This window comes from Pygocentrus nattereri, chromosome 8 (assembly GCF_015220715.1).
Source record: "Pygocentrus nattereri isolate fPygNat1 chromosome 8, fPygNat1.pri, whole genome shotgun sequence".
Classification (NCBI taxonomy): Eukaryota; Metazoa; Chordata; class Actinopteri; order Characiformes; family Serrasalmidae; genus Pygocentrus; species Pygocentrus nattereri.
The window spans coordinates 36050165-36070021 of NC_051218.1; the positions used below are offsets into that span (position 1 = coordinate 36050165).

The window sequence follows — 19857 nt, forward strand, 5'->3', positions numbered from 1 at the left end:
GGACAATGATTGCAACATTATTAATAAAAAGACTGAACTTCATTTCAGTTAGCAGCAAATAGCTTCCTAATTAAATAACAGTTAGAAAAAAGTATTTTCTGATTAATGGTATGAATACAAGGAAGAGATTAGGTCTTGGATGGAATTCCTCAAGGTAGTGCAAGGTTTCAAATAAAATCTCGAAATGCTCAAAGTTTTCTCGTTAATGTGTATCATGACTATTAGATAATAAATGGTAAAAGCACATTTTCTGTCATAGATTTGTAACATTGCCTGCATCACGACTCTTTTATTTTAAAGCAGTGCAAGAAAAAAAAGGGTAAGAATTACATTCTCCTCCAATTTTAGAGAATCTTGAAGTTGTTCACAATTTCTACTTCCTATTTATTAATGATCAGGGTCAATGGGGCCTCACCTGCACTGGGGTCACACTGTATTTTGATGGTCATCTGTATATGGTCTACAGATGTTGAGGTTTAGAGACATCATGTCCATCTGTTAGCTCGTCTGTTTGTTGTGTGTTTTTAAGGAATTACCCAAAAGTCGTCTCCTCTGTGGAGCAGCACTGAAGGAATTCCAAATGCTATCAAACATTTTGCATATTTCTGTTATCTTGGAAATAAATGGTTCCTTCCATTTTTTCATTAATACAATCATTGTAAATGCATATGTTTAAAAAATCACCACAGTAATGTCAGAAGAAGAATTTCTTTAATGTGATGTTTTCCACTAACAGTTTTATATTTACATGGAGCACATGGAGTAGTGGGAGGAGCCAACTGTGACATTTACGATCATGGCCGTACATTTACATAAACATCACTGAATTCCAGATAGTTATGCAAAATTAACTGATGATATAAAGGATTCAACAAGAAATACATCTTTATTTAACATTTGAAAGTTATTTGTGATGTTTTCAGCTCAGTTTTATATGCTATAAGAAAAAAAAGATAGGAGGAAAGAAAAAGAAAGTGTGTAGAAAATTAATCCTTAATCCTTAATCCTAACCCTTATCCTAACCTCAACCCAAAACCTAATCCTAACCCTCACTCTGGGCCTAATCCGAACTTTAACCTTCACCAAAACCAGTCCAGTCAGTCCAGTTAAGCTCCAATTAAGTCTATAACAGCTTGTGGAGGATGTTGAGATGGTCTGCATTGGATCTGTCAGGTTAAACATCTACAGATATGAATTTGGACTCTCCAAATAAAGGGAAAACTGAATTCAGCAGATTATCAACAGATTTTATTCTCACGGTTAATTAAATCTGTTGATAATCTGCAGAATGTATTCATCACTGATATTTTGTTGATGTGTTACCAAGTGACTGTTGAGTGTTTGCTTCATCTAAAGAGGAGCACTCAAAATAAAGTATTACCGATAATTACTTCACAGACCACCTTGTGTGCTATGGATGCATTTAAACAACAGTGCTAAGGCACTAAAGCATTTTTAAATACTTCTCAATAGTTCATTTTTCAATAAGTAGTAGACCCTAAAGTGTTGCCAATTGTTATTGCTTTAAACACAAATTTCTCAGGGTCACTAAAAATTGTTAAATTATGCCAAACACAATTTAATTTATTCAGTCATTATAGCTGCAGAAAACTGTCAGATATTTTATGTCACACAAATGATCAATGACCAATAACTTTAAACATCTTAAATATTGCTTACTCAGCTCTACTGATGCTCCATTCCCAAAAATGATCTTCCCACAAGCCGCCACAGCACAGTAGTAAGTTCCAGTATGGTGCTGGTCAAGGATGTTCTTAGAGAACTCATACAGAGAGCAGCTTGTAGAAGAGCTGATCTCACACTGACGGCTGCTGCTGTTCTGATGAGTGTAAATGATTTCAGGAAAGGATTGTCCTGCAGCAGCTCTGAACCAGAGCACTTGGAGTTCTGCTGCTCTGATCTCAGAGAGGACCGTGCACTGCAGAGTGACCAACTCTCCTGGAGAAACTGACCCCCGTACTGGAGTTTGGAGCACTGATATGTTTGATTGAGGACGCCCTGGTGAATGTAATAAAAGTGTTTAAAGCTGCACTTTATACTGATTAAACATGGCATTGTGTTCATCATTCCCAGTGTGAGACTTAAATCAAAGTTTTTATTATTCTAGGCACAAACATATTCTAAATACAATCTAATGTGATTCTAATATTGTAAAAATAAGTTGTGAAAATAAGTAAGTGTTTATATAATAAAAGCAGTAATATGATTACCTGTCACAGCCACGACTATGATATTAGAAAATGTGAATGTTTTTCCATCAGTTTTCCCACAGAAGTACATTCCTTCATCATCTTCAGAAGTTTCTTTAATAGTCAGAGAAAAATCTTCATTTACACTGAATTTTGAACCATTTTTAATGACTGGAGGTTTCTGGTCTAACTTTGATACCACTTCTTTAGGTTTCTGCCACAGTTGTTGTTTGTACCAAAACTTAACGTGAGTATCAGACGTTTCAACTTTGCAAGACAGAGTAACATTTTCTCCAGTCTTAACTGAGATAAACTGCTCATTAAGCTGCACAGCTTCAACAAAACCTACGAAATGACATGAAATCAATTATGAGCAATAAGAAAAACAGTGGATGACATTTTAGTAACAGAATTTACAAAAGAATCTAATCACAATTTAACATCTCACAATTTTATAAAGAGCTCATAACTTACATATTATGTAGAGAGATACACTGAGAATCCACAGTGGAGCCATCATCATCATCATCATCATCATCATCGTCATCATCATAAGATGCTTTGCTTATTTGAAGTAACTTGGAAAGGAACCTTCTGACCAAATCATCAAACTGCACTAGCATAGTGAGCTCAAGAGATGAATCTCATTCGCCGGTGAATGTCACATGTCAACCAACCCTCCCACCCACCAGATGTGCTTCTGGCTTCCTTGTTCACAATGATTCAAGTCTCATTGTAAGAAACAGTGCACTCCATAATTATTAGCACCCTTGGTTAAAATGTGTAAAAGGTTCTTGAAAAGGTATTTTTGTGAGTAATTAGCTTCATCAAAGTGAACAAAAATCAAACCACAATCATTATTTTTATTATTGGCAGCCAAGCATTTTGTAATTTGAGCAGCTTCCCTTTGCCAACATGACAACAATTCCTGGTTTGGTGACTATTCTTAACCAAACAGGTTTTCATTAAGGGTTTTAGGTCAGAGAACAAACATGGTCATGTCACAAGTTTGATTCTGTGGTCACTGAAACATTTTTATGTGGCTTTGTCCACATCAGAAAGCAGACAGGAGGTGGCTCATTTCTGGACCAATGATAAATATGATCATCCAACACACAAATGAACTTATTAACCAGTGCCGGTGTTGTGCTGTCCCAGCAGTACCATATGTTTTCCAGAAGTGTCCACATCTGCTTGCTCTCTGATATATATTGCATATGTTTCCTGCTGGAAGATCTAACAATGACCAACGTTTTTGCAGATGCAGCCAGATTTATATTTAAAATCCTCTGAACAGTGTGCATACTAACAACTTCCTCCTTTGGAAGAAAAACAAAACATCACAGATCCTCCACCATCCTCAACAGTGAGGATGAGGCTCTTTTGTAGGTTTCATCTCCTTTTTTTGCTCTAATCCCACTTTATGTATATGTTGGCAAAAGCTTGACTTTTTTCTCTTATCTGACCATAAAACCCGAATTCAGGAAACGTTTCAGTAGAGTCTACGGAACTCTAGGTGCTTATGTTTGTGGTTTGATGATAAATAAAAAGATTTCTCCTGAAACATCTTCCAAATACTTTGCTGACATGGAGATCACCTCTTGTAGTTTTGGAGACATGGGCCCAATGCTATTTCACCCCTTGCCCCTACCACTTCTGTTTTGCACATTCTTTCTTGAAAGCACATGATGCCTTAAATGTAACTGAAGCCCAGCAGCAAGTTTGCTGCACTTTTCTCTTCTCTGCCATTACTGAAGACGGGCCCGGTCACGTACAGAGCACTGCTAGTAGCCCGTTAATGAAGCACGGTGAGGGTTGTTTCATTTCATAGGACAATATTTCAACCTTGTATCTTAGTTCCAAGTGGTTAGTTGTGACCCTTGAGAACAACGGATAGGGATAAAAAGAAGAAAAGCGATTGGGCCTTAGTGACCCCAAAATAGTACCATCTTCTGCAAAGGTGAAAACACGAACCCTGGAGAGATTTTTTGCCGTGCTAAACATCGTCCTCAACATCTTTGGCAATTAACAGCCGTTTCACCTCATATTTATACCCCAGTTAAACAAGACATTTCCATATCCAAATGAAACTGTCATGGCATAGCTTGGATGGGGGGTGGGGTGGTGGGGGGGTGCTAGACACAAAGGCAGAGACTTTTGAACAGTAAGCAATATTTATGTGTGAATATTGGTGTGACTGGTTTTCACGATCAACCCTGGGTAAGATTTGAACTGGGGATATACTGATGTGCAAATTACCACTGGTCTGCAGTGGTAATGTGCACATCAGTATATCCCCAGTTCAAATCTGCAGGGGCCCAGTCTGAGGGCTGGAGAGCAGCTTACAGGAAGAATTGTGGGAAAAAAACATGGGAAAATTCTAACCAAAAGAGCGCGAGAGCATCGAGCTCAAGAAAAGAAGATAGTTTCACACAAAAGGAACAAAGGACCTCAAAAATATTTCTCTCTTTTTTTCTTTTTTAGCTACTTTGTCTTTTCTTTTTTCTTTTCTTTGCTTTTCTACCAGTCACCTCTCTACAAAGGTGTGCCGCTGAGTTCGATTTGTGCTGTCTTTAATACAGCCCTCAGCACATGAGCTTAGTTGGCCTGATGAACCCAGGGAAGTCTGGGAAATGGAGTTCCCATGGTCACTGGCTCTAATCCTCTCAGAAAGCTGCCTCCACCTTCTGCTGGCTGTTGGTGGCATGGACTGGTAACTTACAGAAACAGGAAGGCCCACCTATATTTCACTCACAGGGGGAGGAAAAAACAGACAAAGCCAGGACCAAGAGTATAATGAAAAAGAAAATAGACAGCAATTCACATGTAGTTTATCATCAACAACAACAACAACAACAACAACAACAATAATAATAATACATTCAGACTGATTATTATTAAAAATAAAAGTGGTACTGACTGAGATACTAATCTTAATTCAACTCTGCCTTCTATTTTTTTTTTTTTTGAGGCAAATGAAAATGACAAATATATTTCTATGGTCTTTCATGATCTCAAAATTAGGTGGAAAGAAAAATGTTATATTCAACGGAACCTCAGTTCCACTGTTAGGCCAAAAACACTCACACATCAAATCCCAATTCCAATATTTGTACTTATTTGTTTGCTTTCTTGTTTGTTTATCTGTCTGTTTGTTTGATGTTTTATTTTGAAACTAAAATAAACTACTTTTATCATTAATGTTCTCTTGATCTCTTGGAATTTATAGTGTTTGAATGGTACAGTTGTTGACTGTTTCAAATCACAGTGATTTGGGAATTTGTATAGGATCTTTTAGGACACACTGATCAGTAAATCAAGTTAGGCCAGGATTTGTTAGAAATAGAGTAATTTTTTTTTTCTTCTGAAAGTAGAAAGATGTTCAAGCAATCATTTTTATGGTATTGGGTTATGGCGATATCTATATCACTGCAGCTCCCTCATTGCTGAAGCCATTAGACATGATCTAACACAGTGCACTTTATTGTATATCTGAGGACAGACTTAAAAACATCATTGTGAGCTCTCCTGCAAAGTTGGTTTATCATATTTGTACTTAAGCAGGAAATTCCACTTACAGGTTTATACAAACGTATTTCCAAAAAAGTTGGGACGCTGTGCAAAATGTAAATGAAAACAAAATGCAATGGTGTCCAGATCATTTAAACCCTATATTTGTTTGAAAAAAATGGAAAGACAACATATCTAAACATATATAAATGCTAAAACTGAGAAAATGTATTGTTTTTGAAAAAAAAACCCTCTTTATTTAAACTTCTGAAAGATTCTATTTTCTACCCAGTGATGATGCTGACCTGTTGCAAATTAACCTTGAGGTGTTTTTGTAGCATTAAACAACTTTACCACTCTTTTGATGCTCTGTGCCAGCTTTTTTGAAACATGTTACTGACATCAAATTTAAAATGGGCATATCATTTTCAAAAAATAATAAAAAAATTCTGTTTCAATATGAAACTTGATCAGTTTGATATGTTGTCTTTGTAATGTTTTCAAATAAATATAGAGTTTAAAGATTTGCACATCATTGCCGTTTGATTTCATTTACATTTTGCTCAGCGTCCCAACTTTTTTAGAAATTGGGTTGTATTGTATTGTTGTATTGTATTGTATTTAGAAATTGGGTTGTAAAAAGCTCTTTTGAAAAGGTTATTAATATACATTTCATCGTTCTTTAATCAGAATAAATAGAAAATGCATTAGAGAGAATGACTGAGATGATCTAAATGACCATTCAGAGAATTTGGGAGGAAAGCATTTTCATGCAGTTGAGAATTAAAATACAACATCCTTCACTGTTCAGTCCATTTAAAATACTTTTAATATACATGAGAGTTCACTGTGTGTTTCTCTGAATTATGTCAAATTTGTCTTTTTGTGTGATTTCTTTTCTATTGTTTTTGTTTGTTTCATTTGTGTTTTCTACCTGTTTATTTTAAACTTGTTTTGAATACTAATTGAAGTAGTACTTTGTTTTTGTTTACTATATATTTGCATTATTGCATGTCTTACAGGACCAAACTGTAAATTACACTTTGGTCTTAGTCAGTTCACTAACGACCCCAATATTAAAATAAGGAAGGTCTTATTTTTCCTCAATGGTCAAGAGTCACACACAGCCCAGTGCATCTAATATAAACTGAATTTTGAGGAGTCGTGGTTCCTGTTAGAGCTTTATGAAGTACAATTCAAACTAATCCAAAATTTATGATTTAAAAAAATGGAAATGGAAAACACAAGAAAGCATCTTCACTGGTTAAAATGAAAATCATTCCTGCTTTTGCTCACCTCAATGTGATGGGAAGTTGTTTTTTTAAATTAATGACACTTTTTGCCAACTTTAACTTGAATAATTCTCTGCACTTTCTCCACCAGTGATAGACAGCAAGATTAAAAAGGAAGCCAGGGGGGCTTTTGGTGGTTAAACTACATAACAAAAGAAGTGAAGGAAAATTACTCTTGCTGTTACCCATGACCTGTGTCAGCCAATGAGGTGAGAATGTTGTAAACTCATCAGGCAAAAGCAGCCTAGTCTGTCAATCACTTCCTTTCAAACATGTTACTCAAAGTGTCAGTCATTTCAGTCATGAGGACGGTTTCAGCCTGGATTCTTATGTTGTCTGTCTGTGAAATATGTAAGTTTTATTGCTCTAAAGTTTTAATGTTATGTAATAACCTTAACAGTTTCTGTTATAAGCCACTAACAGTTTTGTTTAAAACTGACTGGTCAATAATTATTTTATAGACGCTGCAGAAACTGTGGATATTTACCAGAAACAGTCGTATGTCTCTGCTAAGCCTGGTGAAGCCGTTACCCTTCAGTGCACACTGGCTGACCATCAGAGTACTGAAGATGTGTTTTGGTACAAACAGCCAGTGGGACAAATGCCTCAGGAGGTGGGCATCAAGGGGGCATTTATGGAAGCAGTATTTTCATCACATTTCAAAAACTCAAGCTTCAAACTGGAGAGAGTGGAGAACAGCGTTAGTCTGACTATATCACACCCCACAAAAGACGACGAAGCGATGTACTACTGTGGGATATCTGTGATGAAGATGATCAAGTTTTCCACTGGAACATTCTTAGCTATTACAGGTAATTTTATGCCATTTTTATTCACATTGTTTTATATATATATATATATATATATATATATACACACATACATACACACATATATATATATACTATATATTGTATATACTATATATATACATTACATAAATATATGTATATATATATATATATATATATATATGTATATATATAGTATATATAGTACATAAATATAGTATATTATACTACAATATGTATTATTTTATACAATGTTTTCATTATATAAGTGTTTAATATGAGTTTGGACCTGCTAACAAATTCTGACCTTTGTGAATATCCATTGGTTATATTATATTAGGCTGACAGACCTTTGTGACTTCATATGCATAGTGGATGTGGTCTAAAAAACTTCTGCATTATTCTGACCAGATCACCCTCAGTTAAACATCTCAGTGCTCCAGACTCCAGTACGAGGTTCGGTTTCTCCAGGAGAGTCGGTCACTCTGCAGTGCACGGTCCTCTCTGAGATCAGAGCAGCAGATGTCCGAGTGCTCTGGTTCAGAGCTGCTGCAGGACAATCCTTTCCTGAAATCATTTACACTCATCAGAACAGCAGCAGCCGTCAGTGTGAGATCAGCTCTTCTACACACAGCTCTGTGTACAACTTCTCCAAGAACATCCTCGACCAGCACCATACTGGAACTTACTACTGCACTGTGGCAGCTTGTGGGAAGATCATGTTTGGGAAAGGGTCCACTGTTGAAATAGGTAGGTGCTAGGAGGAACAAACATAGTTAACTGTGATTACGCCTGTGTTATTTTTCATTTTTTAGAAATTAGTGGATTCTTACACAATGTAGTAACTTATTGAATTCAAATGTACTGCATTGCAATTATACAGTGCAGTGCAAATATCAAAGAGCACCCTTCACTTGATTTCCAGTCATACAGGTACATATTCATTTTTCATTAGATATGTATAAAAATATTAGGGTTTAAATTACCACTTGCATAATGAAGAGACTGTATTATTTTCTATTGAATATTGTTTTTCTTTGCTCTTTTCCCCTGATGAATGAAATTCACTTAATGATACTTAAAAAAAATATATATGTGGTCTCTGACTGCACAGTAATCAATAATGTATGTAAAGCTGGTGTCTTTGTATTTCTCCACTGCATCCATTCTCATTATTTAACATAAATAAAGCTGAAACAACAGCTGAAGCTACTAAAACTGCATGTGACTAAGGTCTGATCTCTATTTTCTAGATCATTCCAGGTCTCATCATTCAGCTCTTGGTGTAATGGGTCTGGCTCTGGGTTTATTTGCTGTCTGGAACGTCATACTGTGCTGCTTCTGTCTGAAATGGAACATTTGTGAACACTTCCGATGTGAGTTAGTTGAAAAACCAAAATATTTTAGATTTTTGCCCATTTTTCAGTGATTCTAATGTTCTGTTTCTCTGTGCATGTTAAGGCAACAAACCCCACCCTGTCACACACGATCTTTCAGGGACAGATGATCTACAGTGCCAGGTACACCATCATTATTTCTTGGGAAATTATACCGAACATGTATTCTGTGAAAATGAAAGAGTAACTGACCAAACATTCTGCAAAAACATTCAGATATAAAAATATAAAATATAAAACAGTCTGTTTTATAAATTAACCTTCATATTTATTTAGCTGGGACATGCTTTTATTCAGGGTTGGGATAGCTACTGAAAAATTTGTATTTAGCTATTTTGTAGCTACTTTCCCAAAAATTGTAGCTACTCTTTCCAGAAAGAGTAGTCGCTACGTTTTAGCTACTTTTTGAAAAGTAGTGGCTACTTTTTAGCTACTTTTTGAAAAGTAGTGGCTACATTTAAGCTACTTTCCAAGCGCGATGGTCAGAATGTTTGTGAATCTCCACCTGACACACCAAACAAGCCTAACTGACAAGACACTGCATTTAATCCTGTGCCAGAAAGAAACACACAATTGAAAAGCTGCAAATGTACAAGCAGATCACCAAAAAATGTAACCAACAATCAAACTTACACACCTAAAGGCATGATATCCAACAAAAAGTAAGATTAAATGCAAAGTCAATCATTACGGGTTCTTCCTAACAAAAATCAGCAAAAAATAACTGAATACAAGCCAAAGCAGTTTGTGCAAAACATTGTCAACTGTTGAAATAAAACTGCTCCAATTTAAACATTTCAGCAAGATACACCAATCAGGCATAACATTATGATCCTTGTTTCTACACTCACTGTCCATTTTATCAGCTCCACCTACTATATAGGTGTGCATTGTAGTTCTACAATTACAGACTGTAGTCCATCTGTTTCTCTGATACTTTGGGAGCCCCCTTTTAACCTGTTCTTCAGTAGTCAGGACTCCATGGACCCTCAGGTATTATCTGGAGCAGTCAGGAGCAGGTATTATCTGGGTGGTGGATCATTCTCACCACTGCAGTAACACTGATGTGGTGGTGCTGTGTTAGTGTATGTTGTGCTGGTAAGAGTAGATCAGACACAGCAGTGCTGCTGGAGTTTTTAAATGCCTCAGTGCACTGAGAATAGTCCACCAACAAAAAATATCCAGCCAACAGCGTCCTGTAGGCAGCGTCCTGTGACCACTGAAGAAGGACCAGAGGATGACCAACACAAACTGTGCAGAAATCATCTCTGACTTTACATCTACAAGGTGGGCTGACAATGTACGAGTGTCTAATAGAGTGGACAGTGAGTGGACACAGTATTTAAAAACTACAGCAGCACTGTTGTGTCTGATCCACTTCTACCAGTACAGCACACACTAACACACCACCACTTCAGGGTTACTGCAGTGCTGAGAATGATCCACCACTCAAATAGTACCTGCTCTGTGAGGGTCCATGGGGGTCCTGACCAGTGAAGAACAGGGTAAAAGGGGCTAACAAAGTATTAGAGAAACAGATGGACTGCAGTCTGAAATTGTAGAACTACTAAGTGCATCTATATAGTAAGAGGAGGCAATAAAATGGACACTAAGTGTAGAAACAAGGAGGTGCTCATAATGTTATGTCTGATCAGCGTCTGCACAGACACAACATTCAGAATCTTTATTAAACTTTAGCAACACTTTAGCCTCAAAATCCTCGTCATTGACTCTGACTCTGTTTGGGGTGAGAATCAGGCCTGAATAATTGCTCCACTGCTACAGAGCTAGATTTTTAGGTAAAATAAATTTCCTTATACTGAGATATACTCCTTATAGTGAGATGTACTCCTTATACTGAGATATACTCCTTATAGTGAGATATACTCCTTATAGTGAGATATACTCCTTATAGTGAGATATACTCCTTATAGTGAGATGTACTCCTTATACTGAGATATACTCCTTATAGTGAGATGTACTCCTTATACTGAGATATACTCCTTATAGTGAGATATACTCCTTATAGTGAGATATACTCCTTATAGTGAGATGTACTCCTTATACTGAGATATACTCCTTATAGTGAGATGTACTCCTTATACTGATATATACTCCTTATACTGAGATATACTCCTTATAGTGAGATATACTTGCAGCCAAGATGGATATAAAATGTTGAGGCTTCCAAGGTGGTGTGATTTTTGAAAGGAGAATATGGTTCTTCGGAACATTTTGGTTGTGACCCATGAGTTAAGCTTGTTAGTTAGGCATGATCAGTGTGTGGTGCGAGCATGTGCCCACTTACTCCAGCTGTACACGCTCAGCCAGTAATAATAATTTACATTTTTTGTAATTAAAATTATAAATTATATAACTAAATACTATTACTAATTTAATTAATTGAAAAAAATGTAAGATCATTATGAATACGTAATTAACAACTGCATAATCATGTTTTAAATCATTAAACAGTCTTTCACTATCCTGATACATTTTATAGGCCTGACATTTACTTCATATTTGGTGGATCATTATTAATTTTATTAATATCATTAATAATTAGATTCTAATTTTTAAGTTGCAACTTTACTTTATAATGTGTTTAAAAACATAATGTTGAATTTCTTATTATTATTACTAAATAAATTAAGTATGACGGAGAAGCGGCTTAGAAAATGGATGGATGGATGGATGGATGGGATGGATAATATGTTTAATGAATAGTGTATACATTAATTGTACATTTCTGAGCAAAAACAAAAAACAAGACTTATTAAAAAGCTAAAATGTATTAATGTATAAGTGAAACGCATAACTTTTATCTCACAGAGCATTACATAATGATTAAAATGCTGTTTATAGGGGTCTGTTTTAATGAAGTGCTACCCACCAGTCCTAGTATAGCCAGATGTAGGTTGTAGATAGTGAGATATGGAGGAAGACGTTATTTTATCTGTGAAAGGTGGTCGTCAGGTTGAAGATGATGAAGACTAATGATGTAACGTTCTGTTGAAGGCCTTCGTAGACTCTGGCTTAAATCCCAATTATTTGCCTATAACAAAAACTTCTTTATCAAATTAATAACCCCTTCCTGCTGTTTTACTGGTTGTTATTAAACATAACCACACTATGCAGTGACCTTTTACAGAGGTTATTGGTGTCGGGTCAAAGTTACTGGAGTAAAAGCTAGACGGCATCAGCACTGCACCAGAGAGGGTGATCAAAAGTAATGAAGCTTATGAAGCCTGAGCTAAACCACAAACTCTATTCCTGGGGTGACGCTATGATGAGACTTACTGAAACAGATCCAGAGGGATGTCCATTCATTATTCGTATTATTATTATTATTATTATTATTATTATTATTATTACAGGTCAAGAGGGCACTTTTACTCTCTGAGGCCAAAGGGACAGGGGTTGAAGCTCCCTCTGGGGTCTATCTCTGCATGCACCTGGCTACAAAAATCAGCTCTACATTTATTGGTCAATCTTGATCAAAAGACATAATAAAAGTCTCATAAAAAGTCTGTATAAAATGTTCATTTCACTGCAGGGCCCTGGCACTGTGGAGCTGAATTATGCCGCCTTGCACTTCTCTGAGAGGAACACTAAAAAAGGGAAGAAGAAGAAGAAGAAGAAGAGAGGGCGGCCTCAAGACAGTGTCTACTCTGAAGTGAGAAGCTTCAGTTAGTTATAAATTTACATACATTATGACTCTGAACATCAGATGTGAACTCTTAAAATCTCATGCTGATTACAGAATTATTATTATTATTATTATTATAACTACATGGATTATAATGCAAAGTGGCTGAGTTATTCCAAAGTTATAAAAGTGTAAGCAAGCAAAGTTTATTTATATAGCGCTTTTTACACCAGTTATTTAGCAGCTTTACATAAAATTTAGCATTGGAAAGAAAATCCAGGTCCAAGCCCCTATGAGCAAGCCAGTGGCAGCAGAGAAAAGGAAAAAACCCCTGAGGGCAGGAGGAAGAAACCTTGAGAGGAGCCAAGACGCACATGGGGAACCCATCCTCCTCTGGTTGACACCGGATAGCAAACACTTTTAGCATAAAGTGTAGTTAATACTTAGTACTGTTAAAGCAATAGAGAGGAAGTGACTCTTACAGATGCGAATCTGACCTCTTAACATTTCAGATCATGTGAAGTTTTGAACTGCAGTGCTCAGAGCCAGATGAGTCATACCTCATAAACAAGCTTCTTCCTAAAAGAGGAATCAAAGAGTTTTTAAACTGTAGTGTTTACCATTATCTCTTCATTTTCTTTTTTGTTCTATTACACTTTGTCTTTACTTGTCAAGTGTTGATCTGTGAGCTGTAACCTGTGCAAACATGCAAATAAAGTAAACATGTTAATCCAAGCTTTAAGAGTGCTCACTGGCTCTATTTCAGAATAACTCAGACATGATGCATGTAAATGTTGGGCACGTTGTGGGCGGGGTTTGCTCCTGTCCTCACTGAGGTTCCTCCTTCGTCACATTGTGACAATTACCAATGATATGGTCCTCTCTCTCCTTTAGACCTCCCCCACTTCCTTTCAGTCTCACTTACACAGATTCATCTGTAGAATGAAAAAAGTTTATATTTTCTTTATTGAGTAATTTAGTGAATTCTTTACAAAGTGAAAAAAAAAAACTTAAAAAAAATAGCAGTCACTATGTCAACTTTACATTCTAGTTCATATTCTAGTGGACGTTATGTTGCTTATTGACATTATCTTTACCTAGAAGAGTTGATTTCAGCTTCAAGTGATACCAAAGACAGAGGAGAACAACACTGAGTGACATAAGGTCCTATTGGTTCTAATCTTGAGTACCAAAAACCATAAAACTGGAAGTACTGGATGGATGGCCAATGGAAAAAAAAAAGAAAATAAAGAAAAGTACCAAAACTTCAAGTGTTTTATGCCATACAAAAGCACCTAATGTTCAAAGGTTTTCAATAATATAAGACCAATTTCTTAAAGATAAGTTTCCAGTATAAAATATGAACAATTTTTACAAGAAGTGGTTTGGTAATGTAGTGTTTGTGAAACTCTTTGACGTGTCAGTGGGCGCCTCTGCTTGTAGGTGCTGTTTAGGTCGTTGGTGGTTTTCACAGCTTTTTGTTGTCCTCTGCGTCTCACTCCTCCACCTACTGCACTGCTGAAGTTTCACTGCTTTATCTCTGCAGATCACTTTGACCACCCCTGACCAGGTTTCTCAGAAAAACAACACCTGTCAAAGTTTCCACAGGAAGCTCATCTATATCTGTCACAGGACTCGTAGCAGCTTTCTTTAGACACAGAGTGCAGCTACAGAAACTGAACAAAAAAATAACAGATTAAAATGCCTTCAGAAAAACAGGGGTTTTCTGTATTTTAATTTGCTCTGCAGTCAGCAGGATATTTATCTAATCAAACCATTCTGTTAAATATGGTTGATGACATAATCTGCTTCTGTTTACACAGTGACCTAATATTGAATATTCCTTCTTCATTTCATATTTCTTTGTTTTAAAATCTTGAATATAACAAGCAACATTGCAGCTCAGTCTTCTGTCTTCCGTTTGTCTGTCACATTCAATGGTTTTTGGCATATGTGTCCATCATGATGAGTAATGTTTGTGTGCTTTACATTTGTGGCTGTCATTTACATTGTTTTCTTCATAGCTTAAAGTTATGAGAATCCAGAGTGACAGCTGTGTTGATTTTCCAGACTCATCAAAAAGTAGAACACAGAAGGTGAGAACGCATGGGGGAAAATGCATTTTATCGATGCTGGATTATTAAATAATATATAATAAAATCTACATTGAACAGGCCTCAACACCCAAATCTAAATTCCTCACTTGCTTAATGGACTAAACTCCAACTTTACAGTCTCCAGCTTCTTAGTATGATCCATTCCAATGATCCACAAAGCAATCCCATAAATCCAGTCCAGAAGAGTAAAACACCATCCATGAGGGACCAGCATAACTGGTGTTCTATCTCTTCATAGCTCCTCCCACACAGTCTGTATATTGATCACCTTGACCCTACAGTAATCAAAAATCATAGATAAACACCACATAGTCCCTCTTGGCGTCCAAGTATGGCTTGTTCTGTCTGTTTTCCTCCATTGTGAACAAATACACATTAAAGACAGGTTGCATCACTCTGGATCTAGTTGATTGCTCACACTGTAGATGTAGATGTCCAAGGCAGTTCAAACTTCTATTTAGATCTTCTTCATCGCTACACATGTCTGTCACCTGTGAGAAGAACTCTCTCCTTTCTCAGGTCCAGTGAAGTGTAGAACACAATTGTAACAAGAGGTCCAAGCCTACAGTGCACACATTCTTGATGCCAGCTGTTCTGAATTAGTCCCAAAGCAATGCTCCTGCTGTCATATCCAAATCTGTAGGCCGTCTCCAGTTACAGCTGACTCACTGTCACCACCATCCAGCCATTCAGCAACCGCAGTTGGAAGCTGGGTATTAGCCCCCCCCTTCACAATAGAGGTGGTCCAATCCTTCCTTAATGCCATAGCTGTGAAAAAGTCACCAAGGAACCCCATGTAAGTTGATGGAGTGTTTGAGAGTTTATGCAAGAAAAACGTAATCAAAAAAAAAAGAAAAAAAAAAGAAAGAAAAGTTTCACTGTATTTCTCTGATACCTCCTAATAAATCTGAATCAAAGCAAAGGTTCTTAGCTAGTTATCTAATGAGCAATCCACATTGGTTCCAAATTCTTGAAAGGAACAAATTAAATACCTCTGTATAAAATCAATGAAGCCCTCTATGCCTAAAGTCTCTAAAGTCAACCTGATCAGACAAAAACGACAGATGCTGATTTTGAAGAGATCCCTGTAGTTCGAGCTTTGGGTCCTCCTACCAGCAGTTTGCTCCAGGCATGTGCTGATAGGTTGAAGGTTATGGAGATTAGGTGCCCCCTTCTGTTAGAGGATGGAATTGCTGTTCTTTTCTCCTCCTTCTGGACTATAAAACAGCACTTTTCTAGAACACTTTTCTCATTTTTTGGAGGTGGACTGAAAGAATGGAGTTTACTTGAGGGTGAATATTATATTTGGAGCAGAATCCATAAACACTGATCTTTTACCTTTTAACTACTTTGCATTCAACTACCAAGGGCTCAGTGAAAATACAAATTATATATACTGTATAAGTTGATATTAAATAACTTGTTCCCAAATACAGTATATATATATATATATATATATATATATATACATACAGTATATAGTAATTTATACACAGAATTCATTTCAATGCAACTGTCATGGAAATAATGGATAATTTTATGTTATTACATAATGACACTATTGCATAAAGACAGACTAGTCTGGAAATGTAATTAAATGATATTCTACACCATGGAGACAAGGTCCTTTGTTATGGTTTCTTGGTGGTGAATAGGTTTATGGCTGGACTCCCAAAGCTAACTTTATTTTTTCCATTCAGAACAGAATGCTGCACAAGCTCAACAGTACATGCAGCTAACATTAATGTTAGTATAATGTTAGTGTAGCTCCAGTGTTGGGATAAGTACTTAAAAAAAGTCATCTGTCACAAATTACTAATTACTTCTCTCAGATGGGATAATGTTACCAAACCCTAACCCTCCTGGAAAAGGTAATACTCCTTATTTTCCTTCTACTCTGTACAAAATTATCTTACTATATTAAAAACATTTCTTCAAACAAGCAAAATTACTCATCAAGGTAATGAGATAATTTAATATAAAGATTTATAGAAATTTATTAAATCTTATATTTTCACAGCAATTGCAAAGTGAAAAAATAGACTTGTTTTAAGATTATTTTGCTTGCCAACATATAATTTTCTGCAGTGTAGGCAGTTCTGTCAATAATGTAAAAAAGGGCATCCAGGGGGTCTCATTCCTAAAATAACCCCATTTTGCTAAAGTAACACCACTGCATTCAGAAAAAAATCAATGTAAAGCTAAATTGTACATTGTGGTCCCTCTGATACTCGACCAATGAGACGAACAGCAATAGAGAATTGTTTAGACAGTTTTAAGTTTATTTATTTATTTATTTATTTTTCTCACAGCAGCCTGTGTTTTTCAGCACCGTGGAGAGCGACATTGTTTTGTTTCAGGACTACAGACAGATACACAGTGTGAAAAAATCTGAATGTACAGAGGTAAATATATATATAAACACACTGACAAACAACAACAAAAAGAAATTCCACTCACTGGTCACTTTAGAATTATATCAATGTACAATTACAGAATATATCTCATCTGTTGTGATGAAATATAGTTCTTATTTATCACTGATCAGTTTCCTCATTTATCAATAGACCAGATATTATTTAGGTGGTGGATGATTTTTAGCACAGTGCTGACACTTTCAAATCTGGAGTGTTGCTATGTTTGAAATGAATGTAAATCTCCACTAGGTGGCAGTACACCGTAAGGTACAGTACAGGTCCATTTTTGTTTAAATGCTCTTATAGAAAGTGCATCAAGGTACCTTTTATATCCTGCAGTTAAAAAAAAAAAAAATCAAATATGAAACTCTGGAGTGAAGATAATGTGTCATATCAGCACAACTTACCACCCCAGACACCCCCTTACAAATATATTACTCTGGAATGTGTTAGATATTTCAATCAGAGACAGAAAGTAGATTAAGCAAAAGCTAAACTTAGAAAGTTGCAGCAGATCTACTGTCAGTTGAGTGTTGACCTTGGCCAGATGCTACCAGATCAACTGTAACAGTGTGATGGGGCTGCTGTGTAAACCGCACCTGGATGCTGGTGTTGTCTATTACAGAACCCTGCTGAAGCGGCTCTGTAGAGAAGAATAAAAGACATCATCACGGGATCAGTGAACATTACCACAGTTATAAGCTATGAAAATAGTTATTGTTTTAAAGAATAAATCTTAGTTCTATAGCATTAACAACACCAACTCACCACCACACTGACCACAGTTCACCTTTTACAGATCACAATGGCTTTAGCTGAAAAACAATAAAACTTCCAATGAATTTTGGAAATTTGGAAAGCTTTATAAATGCATTCATAAGGCATAGAAAGTCATAACACCTTATAATACCTGGCATTAGCTTGTATAGATGTTCTTGAGTGTAAGCCACATACATAACACTTAATAAAGCTAAGTATGTAAAAACTTGTGATGGATCTGGGGAGTTTACAGAAAATTTAACATAGCCTTGTTATTGTACATTACACCATTCATGTTTACAATGATGATAATGTTTTATGACACCTGACATGATAACGTCATATTCTATTGTTTTATAAAATGTTATGCATGCAATTATAACTACTTATAAGCAATTAGGCTTATGAGTAGGCTTTTTAAAATAGCCTTATGCCAGGCCTGATCATTTAAGAGACCCTTATTAGTCCCACAATGGGGAAATTTCACCTCTGCATTTAACCCATCTGTGAAGTGAAACACCACATACACTCTAGTGAGCACACACACACTAGGGGGCAGTGAGCACACTTGCCCGGAGCGGTGGGCAGCCCAATCCACAGCACCAGGGGAGCAGTTGGGGGTTAGGTGTCTTGCTCAAGGTCACCTCAGTCATGTGCTGTTGGCTCTGGGGATCGAACCAGCGACCTTCCGGTCACAAGGCTGGATCTCTAACCTCCAGCCCACGACTGCCACATGCTCCATGTACTATGCATGCTCTTTAATGCCTTATAAAGGCCTTCATAAATTATGATGAATACAGTATCAAATGCAAACATTACCAAAAAAGCACCTAAAAGTAGTTTTTTCAAAGAGTCCTCATACCTTCAAGAACTGTCACTAAACATCTTCTAAGCCACATTTCCTTCTGGGTAGCGGGGGTCAATTCAACTTAGAAAATATAGTTTCAATGGATTACGGTACAATTATGTTCCCTGGTTAAAGGTACTGAGATGTACCCTTGAGGATACCACCCCAGTGACAAGAACCCCTCTTGATTAACCTCTAGATTAACAAGAGCCTCCAGCTCACATCAGAATAAACTCAAGACACTGCACTGAATGATGGGTTTTCCTTAAGTAAGTGATGCTGGTTGACTCAGCACCAGGGTCGCTGTTAAAATCTAATGTTGTGTAACTCTGACAACTGTTTTTAGTTGCACTGACAAAAGATTAGTTAGCTGATGATAGTCAATCTAAGGGGTTGATCTCAGAAACTATTTCAGTTTTTGAAGAGGTACATTAAAATATGTGATGACCTTCTGATTTGCTGTAGCTAACGTTCCTTACGCAACCAAATGAAATCTAATAACGGTGTTTATTTTTTATTGTGAATTTGTTAATAAAAGCACATAGTCTAACTTATGCTTATGCATACACCCATTGGACCATTCAGATTTGTTTAACTTTATTTACATTTTAGAACCATTTGTCACTGTGTTTTGCACACTGTGGAATTAGACCTCTGCATTTAACCCATCGTGCAGTGAAACACCCACATGCATGCACACTAGTGAACACACACTAGGGGCAGTGACTATACTTGTTCGGAGTGGTGGGCAGCTCTATCCATGGCACCCAAGGAGCAATTGGGGGTTACGTGCCTTGCTCAAGGGTACTTCCATCATGGACTGTCAGCCGAGGGAATCGAACCGGTGACCTTCTGGTTCCCTAACCTC

At 36.6% G+C, this 19857-nt stretch overlaps 1 protein-coding gene across 1 annotated transcript; it reads left to right on the forward strand.

The window, feature by feature from the left end:
• Positions 1 to 7289: 7289 nt before the first annotated feature.
• LOC108415731 lies at positions 7290 to 13584 on the forward strand. Its single transcript, XM_017688776.2, has 6 exons — positions 7290 to 7363; positions 7474 to 7824; positions 8215 to 8553; positions 9057 to 9179; positions 9265 to 9323; positions 12757 to 13584. Exons 1-6 carry the CDS (start codon positions 7315 to 7317, stop codon positions 12892 to 12894), a joined length of 1059 nt encoding a protein of 352 aa, XP_017544265.1. The 5' UTR covers positions 7290 to 7314; the 3' UTR covers positions 12895 to 13584.
• Positions 13585 to 19857: the final 6273 nt, after the last annotated feature.

What these genes read in the sequence shown, in the direction of transcription:
- LOC108415731 (XM_017688776.2), top strand. Translation starts at nt 7,315, where the DNA reads ATGAGGACGGTTTCAGCCTGGATTCTTATGTTGTCTGTCTGTGAAATA. An exon ending in AACATTCTTAGCTATTACAG is followed by an intron (nt 7,825 to 8,214) that starts GTAATTTTATGC and finishes TATTCTGACCAG; the next exon opens with ATCACCCTCAGTTAAACATC. An exon ending in CAGATGATCTACAGTGCCAG is followed by an intron (nt 9,324 to 12,756) that starts GTACACCATCAT and finishes ATTTCACTGCAG; the next exon opens with GGCCCTGGCACTGTGGAGCT.